General features: G+C 38.4%; 1 protein-coding gene across 1 annotated transcript; it reads left to right on the top strand.

Annotated features, from left to right (window-relative positions):
* Nucleotides 1-18,849: 18,849 nt before the first annotated feature.
* LOC140768882 (pentatricopeptide repeat-containing protein At2g20540-like) lies at nt 18,850-21,349 on the top strand. The gene has a single exon (XM_073109333.1). It carries the CDS (start codon nt 18,862-18,864, stop codon nt 20,635-20,637), a length of 1,776 nt encoding a protein of 591 aa, XP_072965434.1. The 5' UTR covers nt 18,850-18,861; the 3' UTR covers nt 20,638-21,349.
* Nucleotides 21,350-22,833: the final 1,484 nt, after the last annotated feature.

The following is a 22,833-nucleotide window of genomic DNA, read 5'->3' as shown; positions in this document are numbered from 1 at the left end:
GCATAAGCACGGCACTGATCCCTACCCCGGAGGCGTCACACTCCACCACGAATTGCTGAGAGAAATCTGGTAGAGCTAGCACGGGGGCAGTGGTTGTAAGAACCAAAAAAAATAAATAATAAGGGGGTTGAGAGAGGAGGGTGCACTTGCTCTGCACGTGCAACTCCTTCCCCTCTCCCTCTCCGGCACGCGATGAGGCTCAGGGAGAAATCACGCCTAATCTGGATCAGATTAGATCTGGATTTTTCTTTTAATTTATAAATTTAAACCCTAATCCTCTCTCTCTCTACTCAACCACCTCAGTCCTCTTCTCTCTCTCTTCTTCCTCCCCTCTTTCGCTTTCTTCTTTCTCACCGTCAGAGTTACACCGTGGAATCGGCTTGCTGGAGCGCTGCCGGAGCCAACGGAGACCACCACGTGACTCCTTAGGTGGTGATTTTTAGCACGTGAGCTAGGGATTTGAGATTCAATTGTCTTGCTTAGACTCAGGTGAGTGGGTTCACTCACATATTTATTTTTATTATATTTCGTACCTTTGTCAGATCATGTAAATTTTCTATGTGCAAATTTATTTATTTCATCCTTATGTGCAAAAATATAATTGTTATATTTTCTGTGTGCATTTAATCATTATATTCAGTGCATCACCATACTTTGTGCAAATATTAAATTTAGTGAAAAGAAAAATGAGACTAGTATTGGTACGACCTAGAGAATAGTCCCGGTATAAATCTCTTACGATTTTTCATGGTGACTCAAGTCTATCTGGAAGTCCAAGGGAAAGTTTTAAATCAGAACACTGCGATGACTTTGTTAGGTGACTCTGGCGGGGTTAGGAAACAGTCCTAGGATGAATGAGAAATTTCCTAGGTGACTCTAACTTCTCTCAACGGTTAGGGAAAAAATAGAGTGTGTTGATCACATGGTGATACCATCTGATAACCTTAACCGGATCAACTATGAAGAAAAGTCCCGAGCGTCATCACGAGGTGACTTCTAGTTGATGTGGGTCCATAGGGTTTAGGCCTATTGAGATATATAATAGTATAAATATTGAAAAGATGTTAATATGTTGAAACTGTGCAAGATTACAAGTTGTGACTCTCTATTGTGATCATTGTCATTATTTAAAAAGCATGTCTAATGCAAATTGTTATGTATACTGTTGATTTTAGTTTTTATTTCTTTTTTGAAATTACTTGGTTTTCGAGTGGATTCGACTCACTGAGCTATAGTTATTGGCTCATAGATTTCTTTTTTTATATATCTATCTCAGGTAATAGTCAGCGTGGCGACTAAGCGAGATGTACTTGGACTTTACCTCCACTTAGGATCCACCTATTTACTTTTTCGCTCTTTTGGATTTTATGGTTTAGATTAGAAGATAAATTTATTTCATTTAGAGACTCAAAAACAATATCATTATTTTATATTTATTGTAATTAGTTTTAAATTTAATAAAGCATATTTTTATTTTATTTATTTATTTTTGCCATCGTACACGTAGAAAGTATTAATAAGGCTTCATGTATCTCAAGCATATTGAGATGCATGGCCGGTCATGATTCCTATTTCGGATCATGATAGTGGTCATGGCGGCCTTTAGCTCCTCGAAGGCTTGAGTCGCCTCGTCAATCCACTCAAAGGCATCCTTCCTCAGCAAGGATGTGAGCGGGGCCACTATCTTGCTATAACTAGCCACAAACCGACAGCAGTAGCCTCTAAGGCCTAAGAAGCCGTGAAGCTCTTGGACCATCCTTGGTCATGGCCAACTGACCATGCAAGAAACCTTGCTTGGATCAGCTGCCACTGCCTCATCTAAAATGATGTGATTGAGGTACTCCACTGAGCACTCTCGCCATATGCACTTGCTCTACTTCACCTTTTTGGAATGCTCGACTAACAAGGTCAGCATAGCTCATAAGTGCTCCATGTGGTCCAACCACGTCCTACTGTACCAAGAATGTTAACAAAGAATACTAGCACATACCGTTAGAGGAGTGGCCTGAATATGTCGTTCATTAGGTCCTGGAATATTGTCGGTGCATTCATCAACTCAAATGACATGACTCTGAACTCGTAGTGCCCGTCGTGAGTCCGAAATACTATCTAATGCACATCTTTGGGTTGGACTCAGATCTAATGGTACCTTGTGTGGATGTTGAGCTTCCTAAAGTAGGATCCCTCTGTTAGCTCGCCCAATAGCTCCGCAATATCTGGTATGGGGTGTCGATCCTTGACAGTGATGGCGTTTAGCGTGTGGTAGTCTACGTAAAAATGCCAACTCTTGTCCTTCTTCCTCACTAGTAGGACTGATGAAGAATATACGCTCTAGCTTGACTAAATGATACTCTACTCTAGCATCTCGGTGACTAGCCTCAAGATTTTCTCCTTCTACACATGTTGGTATCGGTAGGGACGAACATTGGCCTGTTCGGCCCCTAGTATAATCTAATCCTAAAGTCGGCACGCTTGGCAGAGGGTAGCCCCGTTAGGGCTACAAACAACCCAACAAAGTCAGTAAGCAATCGAACTAGATCAGTAGGTTTACCTTAGCTTGGAGCGGGCTAGATATAGGAAATAAGAGAGCTGTCCGACGCCCGGTACACCAATCAGCAGCTATAGCGTAGGATGTGGTTGCGTCTGGACCCCATCTAATCTCACCACTCATCCATCCCTCTGAAAGGTGAGCCGCATATGTAAGAAGTCAAATGTAACCAAACCTAGGCTCTAGAGCTATTGGGTGCCCAAGACCATGTTTGCCCCGTGGAGTGCTAGGGGTACAACTCCACTATGAAGTTGTGGCCCTGTAGCCTCAATGAGACCCTGCGACAAATGCTCTCCCCTTGAATTTTTGTGCCATCTCCGATGGTCACCTCAAAGCCAATGGAGGGCTCGACCTCCAATCCAATCCTCCGCATGTGTCGCTCATCCAAGAAGTTATGTGTACTCCCTGTGTCAATGAGTATATGTAACGCTATGCTTTTTGACCACCCCCATTCACCCATAGGGCTTTCAGGGCGTTCGTCCGCGAGTAAGCAAGTATGGAAATCTCGATGAGTATATCCTCCGCTAGGCCCTTGTCCCTAGCCTCCATCAACTTGATGGGTTATGGTACCAAAAGATAAGCTATAGAATAATTCCTTCAAGATCTGGATTTATTACAAGACTCAGTCCATGCAATCATGGGAAAATATTCATCAAATATTCTTTGGTAGTTAGAAAATTATGAAACTAAGTGGATTAGATTCATAAGATCTACAATTTTTGTATTTACTCCCTTTGCAGATTCGAACTGTAACTAGGACAAAAACATGAAAAAATGCAGGTGATGATGGTGGTAACGGGTGGAGTGGATGTTAGGGTTATGGATATATATGGTGATGAAGGTGGATGGTGGATGTGGTTAAGGGATATAGACGAAAGAAAAGAAGTGGTCGAGATCCCAAAAAAGAGGAAAGACTCAATAGACGAAGGAGATTAAATGTTAAGAGAGATCTTGCCAATGGTAGAGGTGGAAGGTTGGTGAAGAGGGAGGAATGAGAGAGAATAAAAAGAAGATAAGAGGTAAGAAATTAATAATCCAATGACATAATGAATTTGGCTGCCATCCGTACCTTTATAGAGGCTAGCCAACAAGCCCTAATACAATAACTAACCCTAATCCTAATGCAATCCCACCGATTGCGTTCGAATACGCCCGATCACGTTCGAATGCACAAAAAATGTTCTCTGTATGTGCGAATGTGATGCAGGTATTCAAACACGGCGTTCAAACGCGGGAATGCACTTTTTGCATCCTCTATATTTGCAAACCTGATGCATGCGTTCGCAAGGGCGTTCGAACGTGGCCTCCTCCTACGTTCGAATGCGACCTACAAGAATTTTATTTTAATGAAAATAAATAACTAATGTAGTAAAAAAAGATCCTAACTAAATGTACCAGCCCACCACGCTTCCCCCACCTTGCCCTCAAGGTGTAAAGTCAGGGAAACTCTCCAAGATATCGGTCTCCAACTCCCATGTCGCCTTATCGAATAGCTTGCCAAGCCACTCAACTAGAATCTCTATCTCTAATCTAGTACCATGTCATCGTCGGTGCCTAGCAAGTATACAAACTGGCTCTACGATCTCTATCTCCTCTAATGGCTTCGGTAGAACTGATCCAATGATCTCATGATCGCCAATCCGCTCCCACAGCAATAAAATATGAATGATAGGATGCACTCTCGACCCCTCCGGCAGCTCCAAATGATATGCAACTAGACCAATACGCTCTAACACCCGAAACGGACCGAAGTAGCGATGTGCTAACTTCTGGTTTCGTATTGGACGTAAGATCACTTGTCGATATGGTTGCACCCTCACAAATACCCAATTGCCGATGCCAAACTCCTGCTGCCTATGGCTATAATCATAAACTTGCTTCATGCGGTTTTGAGCAAGTTTAAGATGGGCATACAACCTCCTCAATGTAGCGTTGCTATCCATCAAAGTTAAGTCCATCTCCATCCGATCTGCAAATGTCATTGGATCACAAGCATGTAATTTCGGAGCCGTGCATCCATACACCACCTAGAGTCATGTCAATGCTTCTATGGTAAGTGGTGTTGTAAGACCACTCCATCCACGGTAAGAACTCCAACCATTGTCTCGGTATCTCTTCAATAAAGCATCTCAAGTACTACTCAATGCCTCAATTGACCACCTCGGTTTGGTCGTCCGTTAGCGAATAGTAAACCGAACTAAAGTTCAATCGAGTTTCCTGCAATCTGAAAAACTCCATCCAAAAGTCGCTCATAAATACACGATCATTATCCAAGACAATCGTGTGTGGCATGCCATGTAACCGAGCAACATCTCTCACAAAAATTTCAGTCACTGACTTGGCTGAAAATAGATGTGGCAATGCCGAAAAATACGTATACTTGCTCAATCTGTCAACCACCACAAAGATAACGGAATAATCATATACTAGCGGAAGACCCTCTATGAAATCCATAGAAATGTCTTCCCAAACACGGTCCGATATATGTAAAGGCTGAAGTAATCCAGCTGATTTTAATGTGGTTGCCTTAGTTCTTTGACAGGATGAACTCTAATTTGATGATACCTGACCCTCAAGTCAAGCTCGCTGAATATAGTTACCTCTGCAAGCTCATCCAGCAGCTCCTCTATAACCGGAATGGGATACCGACTTAACGGTAATAGCGTTTAGTGCCTGATAGTCGACACCAATAGCACGGGCGATGAGTATGAGCTATGTTTTGGTTGAGTGAGGCCTTGCTCCAACATCTTGGCTACAATCTTGGAGATAACTTCCTTTTACACATGTGGATACCAATATAGCCTCACATTCACCGGTGCAGCCCCAGACACAATCTCTATGCGATGGTCCGCCGTTCTCTTTGGTGGCAACTCCTTGGGTTCCTCAAACAGTCCAACAAATTTGTCTAATAAATTAAACAACTCGATGGTAGTATCTAAACTTATTTGAGGCTCATCTCCTGCTAGTCTTAACTATAGAAGATAGGCCAAATCATTTGCACATGGTAGCCCTATCATCAGCTGCATCATAGGAATTGACGGAGATCAAATGCCATCAAGCCGCACATTTTTGTTTTCTTGCTTAAATTTCATCCACATGCTCTGGAAATTAAAAGTGACGGGTCCCAAGCTTTGTAGTCACTGAGTGCTAAGGATAGTGTCCACTCCGCGCAGCGCTAACGGATACAAGTCCACAATAATGTTGTGTCCTTGCACCCGAATACTGACCCGGTGACACAAGCTCTCCGCCTTAAGCTTCATGTCGTCTCTAATAGCTTACGTCGAATCTCGTGGTCGGTTCAGCATCCGAACCTAATCTCCTCACTAATCTCTAGTCTAGAAAGTTGTGTGTACTCTCGAAATCGATGAAGATGTGCACACAATGCTTTCTAACGAGTCCGTCTACCCGTAATGTCCTCAGCGTGGAAGTACCCGAATATGCATGCATCGATATTTCAACTTGAATATCTTCCTCCGCGCCCTCCTCAACGACTTCCTCATGGACCTCCTCTAGACACTCTCCATTATCAACAACCTCATTATCCTCCTCGAGATCGTCAATGAGCATCACACTCCTGATCAGTTTGGAACACTGATGATCGCAGGTGAAACGTTCATCGCATTGAAAGCAAAGGCCCTTCGCTCTTTGCTCCTCCACCTGGGCAGGTGTGAGAGTTCAAACTGGTGATCTTGTGCCTCTTCTAACATAGGAAGAAGGTCTCAAATATGGTCGTGGTCTAGTACTAGCAGCCGCTATCTTTCAACCCGTAGAATTTTCAGCTAGCATTCTAGGTACAAACTGCCTATCTCGGTTGCCCTAACTTGTTTTCGCTACCATCTTGAGAGCCTTATGCTTTTGCTCCATCATCATGGCTTTCTCAAAGGCTTCCTCAAGAGTGGTAGGACAAAGAGCACAAACATCCGCTTGTATCTCATCCCCCAGTCCTGAAATAAATATGCTCATCAATGTCGGTTCAGGCCAAGGTGGCTCACAACGACTACTAACTCTTTCAAATTCAGCTTGGTACTCCAATACGGTCGTCCTCTGAACCATCTTGCTTAATATGGTAGCAAAATCTTCATATGTTGTTGTCCCAAATCTGCATGTATTCCTCCTACAAAGTCAACTTTTCCGGTTAATTCTCCACCATAAATAACCGATCTATACCAATACAATACCGTTCCTTGGAAGTAAAAGCTTGCCATCTAGACCTTTGCATCCTTCACTGTCCCTTGACAATCAAAATATTGTTCAACTTAAAACACCCAATCCATTGGATCATCGCCTTGGAATTTTGGAAAGTCTAAGCATATAGTTCTCCCTCGAATAGCATTGTCGGGTTCGCAAAAGATCCTTAGTTCGGGTCTGAATCTTTGTGCATGTTGATTCCCTTCTCTAAATTCTCGAGCACGTCCATCACCATCTCTAAAGGGATCAACCTCATCCTCAAAATCCCAATCCTCCTCATCGACAAAGCGCACCGGTGTCGCATGCCTCTCGGGTTCCACCACCATCGGTCTTGGATTTTGTAATGGAGGTGGGGGATGATGTGTAGGCATATGTAAAACAGGATCATTAACATTAACATGTCACACCTGGACCTATGGGGTATTGGTTCGGTGTGTTCCCATCGCTGGTCTTTCTTAAGGCACCGATCGTCGTCGAGGAGATGACAAAGTCGATCAATTCATGACATATTCCTTTAAATCATTATGATCTTTTTGCATTGCGTCAACTCTATGCAGCAATGTTTGGAACATACCCCTAAGTTTATCTACCAAGCCCATATTCACACCTATGGACGTCGGTTGACTCGGTCTTGTTGTGGTCGCTCCAAAGGAATCGACTTCACGGTTAAGATTATCGTGGGTTGAGTCTTCCCTTGTCGGTGTGCTTTATCTTCCTTGTTTCCACAATTAATAGAGGTCTGAGGTTTGCCTGGCTTTGATACCAAATTGATGGGTTACGGTACTAAAAGATAGGCTACGAAACGATTCCTTCAAGATCTGGATTTATTATAGAAATCAGTCCACGCAATCATAGGAAAATATTCACCAAATATTCTCCTATAGTTATAAAATTACGAAACTAAGTGGATTAGATTCATACCTCCCTGATCTACAATTTTCATATTTATACCCTTTGCAAATTCGAACAAAAACTAGGATGAAAATATGAAAAGACGCGGGTGATAATGGTTGTGACGGGTGGAGTGAATGTTAGGGTTATGGATGTATATGGTGATGAAGGTGGATGGTGGATGTGGTTAAGGCATATAGAGGAAAGGAAAGAAGTGGTTGAGATCCCAAAGAAGAGGGAGGACTCGATAGATGAAGGAGATTAGAAGTTTAAGACAGACCTTGTTAACGATAGAGGTGGAAGATTGGTGAAGAGGGAGGAGGGAGAGAGAATAGAGAGAAGATAGGAGGCAAGAAATCAATAATCCAATGGCATAATAAATTTGGCTGCCATTCACATATTTATAGAGACTAGCCAAGAACCCCTAATACAATAACTAACCCTAATCCTAGTGCAATCCTGCCGATCGCATTCGAATGCGCCCAACCATGTTTGAACGCACTTTCGCGTCCTCTGTATTTGTGAACCTGTTGCAGGCGTTCGCAAGGGTGTTCGAATGCGACCTACAAGAATTTTATTTTAATAAAAATAAATAACTAATGTAGTAAGAAAAGATCCTAACTAAATGTATCACAACTCCTCAATAGCTGCGTCATCCTCTATCAACTCCTCACTTGTCTCCTCGTGGTCGTCAATCAATATCACGCTGCTGGTGGCTCTGGCGCAATGATGGCCTGGAGTGAACTGTTCGTTGCATCAGAAGCATAACCTCTTAGCCCGACGCTCCTCCACTTGTGTAGGTGTGAGAGTGCGGATTACGGGTCATGTCCCTCCTCTTTTGGGTCTCGTAGCTGACCTCTGTGTCATCCTTGCACCAAAGGGGGCATGATTAGCCCTTGGAGCAACTGTCAGCCCTCCGCCCCATTTGGCACACATGGGGTGACCTAACTATCCCATCTAGCCCATGAGGTCCTCAAGGCACTCCTCAGGGTCGCATGCTTGTGCTCCATTTGCTTGGCGTTCTTGAAGGCCTCGCTCAAGGTCTAAGGTCATAAGGAGAGGACGTCAGCCTTGACCTCTTCGCGTAGGCCAGAGATGAATTTGCTAATCAACAGCTGCTATGGCCAAAGGGGTTGGTAATGACTACTCACACACTCAAACTCCTCTTGATACGCAACTACAGATGTCCGATAAACTAATTTGGAGAGTGTGGCATGATAGTCCTTGAAGCTAGAGGTCCCGAATCGTCTAGAGAGCCCCTCTATAAACTCAGTCGATGTCCTAAATAGCTGGTGGGCATGCACCAATTGGTACCAATGTAGGGCTACCCCCTCCAAGTGAAAACTCACCAACAGCACTTTCACATCTCTACGGTGCCCTAGTACTCAAAAAGTTGCTTAGCTCAAAAAATCCAATCTAGTGGGTTATCTCCTTGGAATTTTGAGAAGTCAAGCCATGTAGTGCGTCCTCTAATGCCGTTATCATGATTGTGGTCAAGAGTCATCTCTGCCCTGATCACAAGTGGGTGAAATATCTGTACCCCGGGGTCACGTCGTCTTCGATCATCCCTATTGCGATGCACACCCAAGTCCTAATTCCACCAAGGGCCTACCCCTATATCAATCTCTCTATCTAGGTTCCAACCACCTGATCCATGGTTTCTTAAATCAGGTTGAGGAGGATAAAGGGGGCCTCTTGGCCTCACTACTGCTGCCTAGGGAAAAGCAAGCTGTAGAGGGTGGGTCCATCTAGTTCAGTCGCATGGACTCGAGGAAGGCCACGAGTTGGCCCCGTGCCTTCCCTCATCGTGGAGGGCTACTCGTATAGCGATGGACTTGGAGGCCAAGGCAACAGCGACTCCCCATAGCTGGCGCAGGCCAAGTGGTGGCTGGCTTCGGCGAGAATCCTTCTAAGCTAAATGGATGGGCCTACAAGTCCGGTGGTTGGCCAACTCCTCAGCTCGACTCGCCTTCCTTTAGCCCGTGAGAAACATAGTGTTGGGCTCTCGAGTAAGTTGGTCGAAGGGGTTGTGATATCAGTGCTTCCCAGATGGTTGCTGCTAGTGGTACAATCGGCTCCGGTGGTCGATGTGGGTCTTGCGGCTAGCCGCTGAGCACCAAGGCCCTTAAATCTATCCTCAACCCTTTCGTCTCCTCCTGAGATATTTCTTGGAGGTCGAGCAACCTTTGGAGAACTAAGGTTGCTATAGACTCCGATGGTGTGGGCTGAGGAAGATGGCAGTGCAATTACCAAGGTGAGGTGAGCTGAAGTGTTTGGCTAAATTTAGGTTAAGGTTAGTAGGTTCAACTGGTGGCGTCAATAGGAGTGCAGGAGTGCCACCAATTGAGAGAGAGAGAAAGGAAAGGAAAAATTAGGGTAACTCTAATTGCCCTCTTGGAGTGCTCACTACACCATCTTTATAGTTGCTACTCTATACTATGTTACTTGCTCTTCAAGCAACCCTAGACTAGACTTAACTCAATTAGACTAACCCTAACTTGAATAGGCTAACCCAACCAACCTGGCTTGACTAGATCAACCAGCTTTGGGCTAGTTCACAATAATATGTTATTTTCATTGTCGCTTCTCAAAATGATTTAACCTTCATAACATGCTTCAACAATAAGATTGAGAAATCCATCAGCTTCAATAATAAACTAGTATGCCTCTAAATATATCTCAAGATTTTTCATAACGATGTTAGTAAATGCATATACCATTGGATAAACAGTCAAATTTAAGACAGATATCATATCTTAAGATTTTCTTTTCCTCATAATGACATGTCATAATTTGAAGTGCACATACAATGCTAAATGATATCAACAATATTACTAACACAAAAAAAAAACAAAAAATATATTCATAAATATAGCTATTGTGAAAAAAATGAAACTATATCAATACTATATCATTAATAAAATAAACCCCCACTTAATAAAGTACATCAAAAAATCCTAAATATCCATATTATTAGTTTGCTTCTAAACAGTCATGGGTCTAATTTCTTTCGTCAAAGGATCAGCTAATATTGATTCTTTACCAACATGTTCAATTACTATATTATTACTTTTGATCCAATATCTAATTGATAGGTACATCCCTGCAATGTGTTTTGATACATGTGAGTTCTTATTCTTTGAAAAAAAATACAGCTGATTTATTGTCAAAATAAATTGTAATTGGTCTAGAGATAGAATCAATAATCATAAGCCTTGAAATAAATTTTCTTAACCATATAGCAAGTTGCACCTTCATAACAAGCCACAAATTTAGCATGGTAGAAGAAGCCATGAGATTTTGTTTAGCATTTATCCATAAAATGACTCCTCCAGCTAATATGAAAATATACCCTGAAGTAGATTTTAAATCATTTGGACAACTAGCAAAATCCAAATCTGAATAGCTAATTACCTTGAGATTATCGACCCACCCATAAATAAGCATATGATCTTTTGTACTATGTAAATATCTTACTATTTTCTTTGCTACAACCAAATGATCTACTCCTAGATTAGAGAGATATCTGCCAAGAACATTACGACAAATGCTATATCAAGTCTAGTACAAATTTGTGCATCTAATGACTACCATTGCACTTGAATAAGGCTCATTCTTCATTGATTGTTTCTCAAGTTCGTTCCTTGGGCATTGACTTTTACTAAATTTTTCACCTTTCAAAATAGGAACTTCTCTAGGCATGCAGTTTTGTATAATAAATTTGTTAAGCACACAAATACTGTAGGCCTTTTGAGATAGACCCAATTATCCATGAGTTCTAGTCCTTTGAATTTCAATAGTCAACATAAAGGGTGCCTCTCAAGATCTTTCATATCAAAAATCTTTGACAAAACATATTTAATCTGATGAAGCAGTACTAAGTCATTTTTGGCAAGTAAAATATCATCAACATAAAAAATAAGGAAAATAAATTTGCTCCCACTAACTTTGATATATATGCATTAATCCACTATATTTTCAACAAAACTCATCCACTATATTTTCAACAAAATCCGAAGAGTTGACTAAATATCAAATTTAATGTACCATTGACAAGATGCCGATTTGAGACCATATGCAGACTTTTTAAGCTTGCATATAAAATGCTTTTTACATTTCTCCTTAAAACCTTTAGGTTGCAATATGTCAACTTGCTAATTTAAATCACCATTCAAAAAACTTGTTTGCACATCCATCTAATGAAGTTCAAAGTCAAAATGAGTCATAAGGGCCATAATAGTTCTGAAGGGATCTTTGATAGGAACAGGTGAAAATGTTTTGTCATAATCAATGTCATCTACATAGCTATAACCTTTAGCAACCAATCAAACTTTGAAAGACTCAATTTTTCCTCTCAAATCATGCTTTGTTTTAAACACCCATTTGCAATTAATAGGCTTACAACCTTTAGGAAGTTCTACCAACTACCACACATCATTTCGTGACATACTCTTTATTTCATCTTGCATGGCTTCTAACCAGTAATTAAATTAAGAATTAGAGACTGCATCATGATATACAATATGATCAATTATATTAGCAATATCATAATACATATCATAATCATGTTGACTAAGGTAAACATAGAAGTCATCAGAAATTGAATGTCTTCTTTGCCTAGAAGATTTTCTTAACATTTTCTTTTCATATTGGCTTAGATAATTAATATACTTTGCTAGAGTCTTTTCTTATTACATTAGTTATTTATTTTTATTAAAATAAATTTTTTGTAGATTGTGTTCGAACGCAGAAGGGGCGTTGGAACGCCTTTACGAACGCTTACATTAGTTCGCAGAAACAAAGAACACGAAAAGTGCGTTCGAATGCGGTCGGGCGCATTTGAACGCCTGCGTGCGAATGCCTGCATCAGTTCACATCCACAAAGAACATCTTTTGTGCGTTTGAACGCGATTGAGCGCATTCGAACTTGATCGACGGGAATCCACTAGAATTAGGATTAATAATTATTATTTTGGTTTGTTGGCTAGCCTCTATAAAGGTGTGGATAGCAGCCAAATTCAGGATGCTTAATAATATTGGTTTTTATCTTCCTCTATCCTCTCTCTAGTCTCTCTTCTCTGATCTCCCTCCTCCCTCTTCACCAACCAGCCACCTCTACCGTTGGCAAGGTCTCATCTATCTTTTAATCTCCCTCATCTATCGAGTCATCCCTCCTCCTTGGGATCTCGACGACTTCTTTCCCTTTGTCCTTATCTCTTAAACTACATCAACCATCCACCCTCATTTCTATTATCATCCATAACCCTAACATCCACTCCACCTATCACCACCACCTTCATCCCCACTCTATTATATTTTTGTCCCAATTTCAGTTTGAATCTGTGAAGGGCATAAATACAAAAAACGTAAATCAAGAAGTTACAGATCGATCAAACTTAGTTTCGTAATTTTATGACTACGAGAGAATATTTGGTGAATATTTTCCCTCAGTTGCACGGATTGTTTCCTACAATCAATCCAGATCTTGAAAGGATCATTCTGTAACCTATCAATAGTCTAGGTAACTCATTTGAAATAAGAATATCAATGGTAGGAACAGAAATAAGAGGAGTAGGAGGATTAACTATATGAGTAGGAGAATCAATTACAAAAAAAAGGAACTGTCATGAAAGATCGACAACTAAATATTAACAAAATTATCTCTTTAATTCTCATTTGCGGACTATGAATTATTTATATTAGCAACATCAAGTTCCAAGAATTTTGCAATCAACTGTTCAACAATTCTAGTACTGTGTAGGACAATAGAACTTATATCCTTTTGAATGAACTGGGTAACCAATGAAATAACAAGAAGTAGTTTTGGGACTAGTCTTTTTTTTTTTTCAAAAGGATTACAAATTCTTACCTCAGAAGGACAACCCTAAACCCTAAAATGATTTAAACTAGGCTTTCTACCCATCCACAACTCAAAAAGTGTTCTTGGGACAAATTTTCTAGGAACTCGATTAATGATGTGAGGTTGTCTTAATAGCTTCACCCAAAAGATACACTAGTAAATTAGATCTACACATCATGCTCCTCATCATATCTTTAAGAATGTGATTACGCCTTTCGATCTATTCTGTTCGGGGCTTCTATGCATAGTGTATTAGGCAATAATTTCACAATCCTGCAAGTACTTGGCAAACGGTAATGAATGCTGCCCTACATCATCATGTCTACTACCATAATACTCACCTCCACAGTTATTTAACAATTCAGGTGACTTTCTTAAGCTGTTTATCGACATCAATTTTGAAGATTTTAATTTTTTTTCAAGAGCTTCAATCTTTTCATCAATTAAATAAATGTATCCATAATGAGAGAGTCATCGATAACTGTAATAAAATATTTATTATTATAGAAAGTACGTGATTAAGGACCACTTATATTAGTATGAATAATCTCTAAAAGGTCTTGACTGCGAGTAGCATTTTCTTTAATCTTGGTTAGCATACCGCTAATACAATCAATACAAGTGTCTAAATCTCCAAAATCAAGAGGTGGAAGAATATTGTTTCATAAAAATCTTTCAATCTTTCTTTAGAGATATGACCTATATGTTTATGTCATAAATTGGAAGACTTTTCTTTAATTAGAGATCTTTTTGACGCAATGTTATATATATTTAAAGAAACAAATTCATCTGGGGAAGCCAAACATATTCTATATAAACCATCAGATAAAATACAATTGCCAATAATTTAAGAATTTAAGGATAACTAAACTTTACCATTACCAAAATTAAAGCCTTATCCAATTTTATAAAGTAAAGAGATGGAAATCAAATTCATACGAAAAGAAGGGATATAAAATGTGTCCTTTAAAACAAGTACAAAACCACTATCTAAATTCAAACTAACATCTCGTATGAACTCGATATGGACTTCTTCATTATTTGCAACTTTTGCTTTGGATTTAGTTGGCTTTTGTTTGCGTGTGGACCCTTATAGAGTCATAGCAACATGAACAGAAGCACCACTATCAATCCACCAAGAATTTGACGGTACATTAATCAAATTGGATTAAAACAAACACAAGCAAGAGGATTACCTTCTTGTTTGTTTTTCTTCTCTAACTAAGATTTGAACTTAGTGTAATCAATTCTTTTATGACCTTTCTTCTTGCAAAAGAAGCACTTGATTTCTTTCTGAATGGTAGCTTTAGGACCATCTCCCATATCTTGAGCCTAATAGGTACCATGTTTCTTGAAGTCTCTAGTATTTTTCGGAGCCTGACAGGTACCAGATCTCTCGTATCTTGAATATTAAATTTTTGTAATAAAATTAATGTGAATGTTTTTTAAGAACATTCAATATATTTATTCCATGTTGGGCATGTCTTATATTTGATATTCTTACATATTGATAGAACGTGAGGATGTTAAATATTAAATATTATTTTACTATGTGATAGTAAAATATTAAGCATACTTATGAAAAAAAGTAGCCGCGTGTGCTATTCATTTGATTATTATTAATGGTAAATATATGCTTCAATAAATATGACATGAAAATCGTGTATATTATAGAGCAGGATATACACATTATAGCATGTGAAATACTTTTCTTCTACAGTTAATAATAAAAAATGCTATAGAAATTAAATGTGATTATTTAAGTCACCGTTATACATGATACTTGATAAATTATCACACGTCATACAAGAAATTATTTATAAATGTGAGGGTTGTGAACTCTAAATAAAATTTTATGTAGAATTTCTATATTGACATGTCATGTAAGTTAATTATTTGTAAAGGAAAATTGCTTAAAAGGACGAGAATCTAAGACTAGCATTGCTGCTAGATTTTCATTGAGTGAGATGGATCTAAAGCCCACATAATTGTTCCAATAGTAGATCCCTATAATATGATTAGATTTATCCAAAAGTGAAGCTGGATAAAAACAAAGCTTGATGGATACTATGAAAAGCAATAGTTTTTTATCCCTATATGGCCAAGTTGAGTTTATCTTCTTAATGAATCCAATGTAGTTATTATTTTCTAAGATGTGTGTTCTATTGCAAACACCTTTGAGAATTCACCTAAGTGAGAGCTGTTGTGATGCAGCGATTATGAGACTTGGATAAATCTTTAGTAACTCTCATAATGATCAAGGCCAACGCATAGCTATAAATAGTGCTACGCCACATGAAAACAAAACAATCCTTCTACTACATGAATGATTGTAGAATTTTAATATATTGAACTTTGTTTAAAGTGTAGTCTACCAACCATTGATCCTCAATCTAATAGAAATTATTGCAAAGTGTAAGTTTAAACCAAAATGTACTTAGCATTAATACATAACATAAAAAAATTTGATAAGATAATCTCATATATATATATATATATTAATGATATTAAAAATGTTTGTATTTTTAAATCCCCTCGTGGGGAATTGTTATTAATTTCATAATTTTATTTAAATTTAAAACTATTAACTAAATGAATTTAAAGCTCAAATGTCATAAGAATTTTCAAAGTTTTGTAATGGCCATAATGACTATTTGAAATGTTTAATAGGCTGAATTTGTTACAAACCGACTTGATTCGATCCATTATGGTTTTGGACTAGATTAAAGACGTGACTTTCAAAGAAACCTGCGAATAATCTAACTATTAGATCTTCCTAAATTTTTTGATATGTTATCGCCCTTGAAAATAGCTTTCCAATGAATCCAATATCATAGATTTTGGATAGCTAGATCTTGAGATATCGGCCAAACAGTGATCGAAGATTAGATAAACCCTAGCTTGATAGCCCTTCAATGGCTAGATATGTGCTAAGTTAATTCTTTGGTGTGAAGGGAGAGAAGTTGTTGTAGAAAAGAGGGATTAGGAGTTAGAGGAAGCCAACTAAAGACTTGGTCGGTGGAAGGAAGGAGGTGAAAGAGGGCGCCAATAGCTAGAGCAAATAGAGAAGGAGATAAAAGCACAATGTTGTTTTCATTATCAGATTCCTCCAATTAGGATTCCCTCTATATATTTATAGAGGCTCATCCTAGGGACCCATCAACCAAGTTAGAAAACCCTAACAACCAATAATTTTCGCCGCGTTACGTTCGAATGCGCTCAATCACATACAAATGTGGAATTAACCAAGTTAGAAAACCCTAACAACCAATAATTTTCGCCGCGCTGCGTTCGAATGCGCTCAATCACATTCAAATGTGGAATTATAGTTCTCTGTTAATGAGAACGTGTGCAAGTGTTCGAACGATCGCATTCGAACAGCTCGATTCTATTTGAATGCACAATTTACATTCTCTATTTTTGTGAACACATGTAGGCATTCTCATAACTCGTTTGAACGCGGTCTCTACATTCGAACGCCCTCCGATAAAAATCCTTTAATTTCTTTAAATAAAAATTAATTAAATAAATAAGCTCATCCCAATAAACCCAATGTTGCGAGTAGAGCCAATATGGACCGAGTCGTATCAGAATTTATTTAGAGGTTACAAGTTTTGAAGAAATTTAAAAAGTCTCAAATACTTATAAATACCTCCTTTTCACGAGAAAATATATAATAAAATTCTAAGTGAAATACAAAAGCTTTCGCTACTTTTCTCTCATTTTTGTTATGCATATTATTTTGATCGAGTCGAAGGAGTACGCTTCTCATAGGAAAACGTCGAAGGCCTATGCTATTAGGTGATACCTTGGAGAAATGAGAGAAAAGATAGGTGGGTAACCCTACATAAAGGATATCACTTTTTTTAGGGCAGCTACGCTTCGTTGTGTCTCACCAAAGTTTCTTAAATTTTTTATTATTTTTTATATTAAATAATATTTGTTTTATTTTTTCAAACATAAAAACTAGATTTACTATATGCATTAATATTTTACATTAAATTTTAGAAATAAAAATTAACAAACAAATCTTACGAGAAACTAAAGCCAAAACTCACTGGTTAACACTGAAATTATCTAGATTTCTGATTTTAATATTTACTTTGGAACATAATAGACTAAAATCATTTTATTTGGATCAAAAATATATTTTTTTTCTTTAGAGGTTAAAATCGAAACATAAAACTTTATATATATATATATATATATATATTTTTAGGGGTTTTTACAAATCACACCCTACATTTTGCCTATTTTGTGATTCGTACCCCGTCTTTAGGGATTTTATAACGCGACTCCTCATTTTTTCTATAATGTTCATTTAACATCCCAATGTTACTTTAACTAACTGATATTAATTATGTTATATAGTTTATGTAACTCTAGTTCAAAGATTACTAAAATATCCTTAAAAAGTTCTGACTTAACATAAATCCCCACAAAATCTTTCTTTTTCAAACTAAACCCTGACTCCACAAAATCTAAATCCTCTTATCTATAACTAAACCCTACCTTATAAAATTATAATATCAAAACTCACAACCCATAAGAATCTCCTAAAATCCCTACTACGTATAAGTCTTAGAAGTTTTCCCCAACTTTACCTATTTTTCTTCATCTCTCTAGCTCAAACCCTTTTTTTTCTCTATCTTTTCCCAAATTTTCTTCATCTCCCTTCCCATCTTTGAGGTCGCAAGTAACAAAATCAGCTTGACATTTGGGGAGCTCTAAGATCTCCATGGCTTGGAGTTTAAAAGCTCTAAGATTGGCTTGGCATTTAGGTGATGTTCTCCATGGTTTGAGAAAAAGCAACAAGTCTGAATGTTCATGTTATGAATAAAATTAGAGAAAAGTATAAGGATAATTTAGGAATGTTATAAATTATATAGTAGATTATAACAGAATATTTCTGGTATCATTCAGTTTGATTATGGTTAGGTTAAGTTAACTCAGGGTGTTAAATTAACATTATAGGGAAAATGAGGGATCGTGTTATAAAATCCCCAAAGATGAGGTGCGAATCATAAAATAGGCAAAATGTAGGGTGTGATTTATAAAAATCCCTTTTTTTATGGTATCTTTATTATTCAAAATTAATTAAAATTATTTTAGATGCATTCAAAAGCTTATTAAATTATCAACAACTTTACGTAGAATTAGTATTTTCACATTAGTTTAGTTAAATATAATATAAATATAATAATTTTAGTTTAAATATAATCATAATATGATAAAATAATACAAATAAAACTAGAAGGTGAAAGTGAATTTTGGCTTAATTACCTTGGGATAAAATATAATTTCCCCAAATAACAAATATCAAAATAGGCCTTCCGCTCAGTTTACCCGCCAATGGCTTCTCTCCCGATAGGGCATGGCCGCTTCTTTCTCCGCCCTTCTCCCCCAAAACCGACTTGTCTCTCTGCTCCAGAAACTCAAAACCTTTTCCCAACTCCTCCAATTCCAAGCGCAGCTTATCACCAGAGGTCTCATCTCAGACACGTTCTTCTCAAGCCGCTTCCTTACCGCCATCTGCGAGCTCTCCACCCTTTCTTCCAATTCGCTCAATTCAGCTTACACCGAGCTCATATTCTTTCAAATTCCTCAACCCAATACCTTCTCCTGGAATACTATCATAAGGTTCCACACCAACACTTCAAACCCCCTCCGTGCGATCCATTTTTACTCCCTGATGCGTAAAAATGGGATATTAACCGATAATTACACCTACCCATTTGTCATCAAAGCCTGTGGATTGATGCCCGACCGTAAAGAAGGAAGTTTGATTCATGGTGAGGTTATCAAGAAAGGATTCGATAAGGACTTGTTTGTGAAGAATGGTTTGATCAGCTTCTACTGCAGGAGAGGGGAATGCCATTTGGGTCGGAAGATTTTCGATGGATCTGATTCTAGAGATTTGGTTTCTTGGAACTCAATCATTGCTGGGTATGTTAGTTGTGGTGAGATGGGACAGGCCCAGAAGCTATTCGATGAGATGCCAGAGAGAGATGCCTTCTCTTGGGCTATACTTATTGATGGCTACGGAAAGAAAATTGGAGATGTTAGCCATGCCCGTGAGTTGTTTGATGAGATGCCTGATAGGGATCTGGTCTGTTGGAATTCTATGGTTGATGCATATGCAAGTCATGGCCAGATGGGCCCTGCAAGAGAACTCTTTGAAGCAATGTCTGAGAGGAATGTTATCACATGGAGTATCCTTATCGATGGCTATGTTCGCCATGGAAATTCTATTGAGGCTTTGGATTTATTTCAGCAAATGCTTTATCAGGGTGTGAAGCCTGATAAAGTCAGTGCAGTTGGTGCCATTACAGCCTGTGCTCAGTTGGGTGCTCTTCATCAAGGTCGGTGGGTACACTCCTACTTGAAGAAGAAGAAAATCTTGTCTGATGTTGTGGTCCAAACTGCCTTGATAGATATGTACATGAAATGTGGCAGCTCAGATCTTGCAATGAAGCTCTTTGACAGCACTCCTGAAAGGAGTACGATTACTTGGAATGTGATGATTGTTGGACTTGGGACTAATGGTTATGGATATCTAGCTATTAAACTTTTCTATCAGATGGAGAGGGAGGGAATACTGATGGATGATCTTACTTTCCTCGGCATACTAACAGCTTGTACACATGCTGGTTTAGTTTCTGAGGGATTACTGATATTTGAGGGAATGAAAAATGATTTTGGAATAGAGCCTAAGGTTGAACACTATGGTGCCTTAATTGATCTCCTTGGCCGTGCAGGGAAGTTGCAGGAAGCAATAAATCTCATAGAAACGATGCCAATGAAACCCACTCCAGCTTTGTGGGGCTCTTTTCTCTCAGCTTGTCGAACCCATAGGTGTGTTAAGCTGGCTGAACTTTCTGTTGAGCAGCTTGCAAATCTTGGAGCAGATGACTATGGGGTTTATGTGCTGTTGTCCAACATCTATGCAGATGAGGGCATGTGGCATGATGTATTGCGGATAAGAAACTTAATGAGTGCTAGAGGGATGAAAAAGGAAATTGGAAGGAGCTTGATTGAGGTGGATGGAAGAGTCCATGAGTTTGTCAATGGAGATGATTCACATCCTTTTAAGCAGGAAATATACAAAGTTCTATGTGGTTTGTCAAATATGGTGGCATCCACAAGATAGTTTTGATGTTTGTTGTCCGTCAAAAAATCTACTGCAACAATATTGAGATAGTTCGGTGGTAGGCCCTAGACACCAATAGATTTGTATGCTGGCAAGTTGACTATGGTTTTTACTGCAGAGATAGTGCAGCCAATATAAGTTATTCCAGATACTAACTTCATCCTTACCCTGCTTTCTGGTCGTAGGCTTGTGACTATCCATATACCGTAGCTCTTTATATTTTGTCAACACCTCCTTTGTCTTTTGACCATGATTCCATGAATCATCCAGCAGCCCTAAATGCTGAAATCAGATTGCCTGCTAGTCCTTGCCTTAATGCTTCCTTGATGATGATGATGATGATGACAATGAAGTGTAATAGGAGATGAGCTTCCAATTTTACTAGCTGTTTCAAATGCTAATGATCATAGACACAATTCTCTTCTGAGAGGTAGACGGAGGTATACAGAATGATCTTTACTAAGCTTCATGGTTCAACACTCAGACACTCTTAGCAGCAAGATGGCCTTGTTGATCTTGGTAACATCTGGCTCTACCACTTGAAACTTATCCTGTCTAGGTCTGTAGAGATTAATTTAGCAATTCAATTCTATCAGATCCAGACAGTGCAGGCTTCATCGTAAGACTTCTTTTTCAATGTAATATGCACACGTCAATTTAGACTTTGTTCTGGAAAACTGTGCCTCTAACTCATTTCAACCCTCATTTTAGATGGATCAGTCAGTTATTCAGTCACTTTTCTCGTCTTTAAAGTGATAGGAAGCATTGTGCTCATTTGATCTGGTTCTTTGTGCAGTTGTCCTAGTCAAGTCATTCAACTTAATTGAATTGTTTTATTTCAATATTTCGAAGGGCAGACATGTCCTCATAGGAAAATATCCCAATTTATAATTCTTCCAAGTTTAACCACAGATATCAGACTTGATGGAATCAAGACTGTAATGAGGGAGAAAACCAATAACCTTCGTGGGCTGAGAAGTGACAGAAATCTGAGATGTTCTTTTGCAGCACTTGAAGATCTTCAGAAGGATCATATGAGAGCTTTACCACCAGCAGAACATGAAAAGAGAACCTGTTGGAAAAACTAGATTGCTCCAACGGTTCTTCTCTTGCTGAGCATTATCAGCTTATGATGCTTCATCTTGAAAGCTGTACATGTTTGCTTGTAGTGTTTCCAAATCTTGACCAACAGTCAGCAAGAAATCCTCACTCTAAGAGGTACTTGGAAGAGGTGCTGTCGGAGATGTTTACAAAATCTGAAAATGAGATTATATTTAACTTAGATTTGATTTTATCTCTAAAATATATTTATCTTATCTCTAAGAGAAATACTTATCTTTAGAAGGTAGTTATCTTATCTCTAAAAAGTATATAAAGGGGTTTAATCTAACTTGAAGAGTGAAAGCTATCAAGTATTAAATTGGAGATTATCTTTTAGAAAGCGGTCTACAATCATATTGAGATAATCTTTTGGAGACAATAAGAGATTAATTCTCAGCTTTAGATGGAACGTACTTAATCATTCTCTATCTCAATACATTTACATTAAATCTAGAAGAACTATGTCTCGAGGGTCACTAAAACAGAAGAATCAACCTCGAGAGTCACTGAAATTTAGATATCTATCGCGAGGTCTAGCGAACAAGGTTGGTATAGATTAAGTCGTGGGAATCGACAGATGATCTGTAAGCTTCTTATTAACTGCTACATGTTTTAATAATTAGTTTCGATCCGAGTTTAGATCCGTAGTTTTTTACTTGGTTTAAAGTTTTTCCACTTAAAAAGTTTTATATTTGTGATTATTTTCTTTCACACTTTATTTTTCACATATTATTATTAATAGCGTGTGATAGATTTCTATTTTCTAGGGCATTTCTTATAATTTTTAATTAGATAAGAGTATACTTAAGGATTCACGTAGGTTTCAATTCTTTCAAGTTGGTCATATAGCCTTGAACTACCATGGAAAGGCCTTTTACATTGAGGAACATGATGACACTATAGGAGAAGACGAGCTTGATAAGCAAGTTTATGAGTCTGACTCTGATGATGCTTAAGATAGTGACGATGACCATAGTTATAATGACCATATTGTTGGTGTCATTTATTATGTTTTGACGCAACTCTAAGAGATCGATGATTGGAGAAGGAATGCAATATTCCACACTTACATTAAATGTGGGACCAAAGATTGCA

Source organism: Typha angustifolia, chromosome 10 (genome assembly GCF_048772165.1).
Source record: "Typha angustifolia cultivar Huaian chromosome 10, ASM4877216v1, whole genome shotgun sequence".
In the NCBI taxonomy this organism is placed as follows: Eukaryota; Viridiplantae; Streptophyta; class Magnoliopsida; order Poales; family Typhaceae; genus Typha; species Typha angustifolia.
The sequence above is the reverse complement of the archived record's forward strand: the minus strand, read 5'-3'. Positions and strand labels throughout refer to the sequence as shown.

Coding starts and splice junctions, on each gene's coding strand:
- LOC140768882 (XM_073109333.1), top strand. CDS start 18,862: ATGGCCGCTTCTTTCTCCGCCCTTCTCCCCCAAAACCGACTTGTCTCT.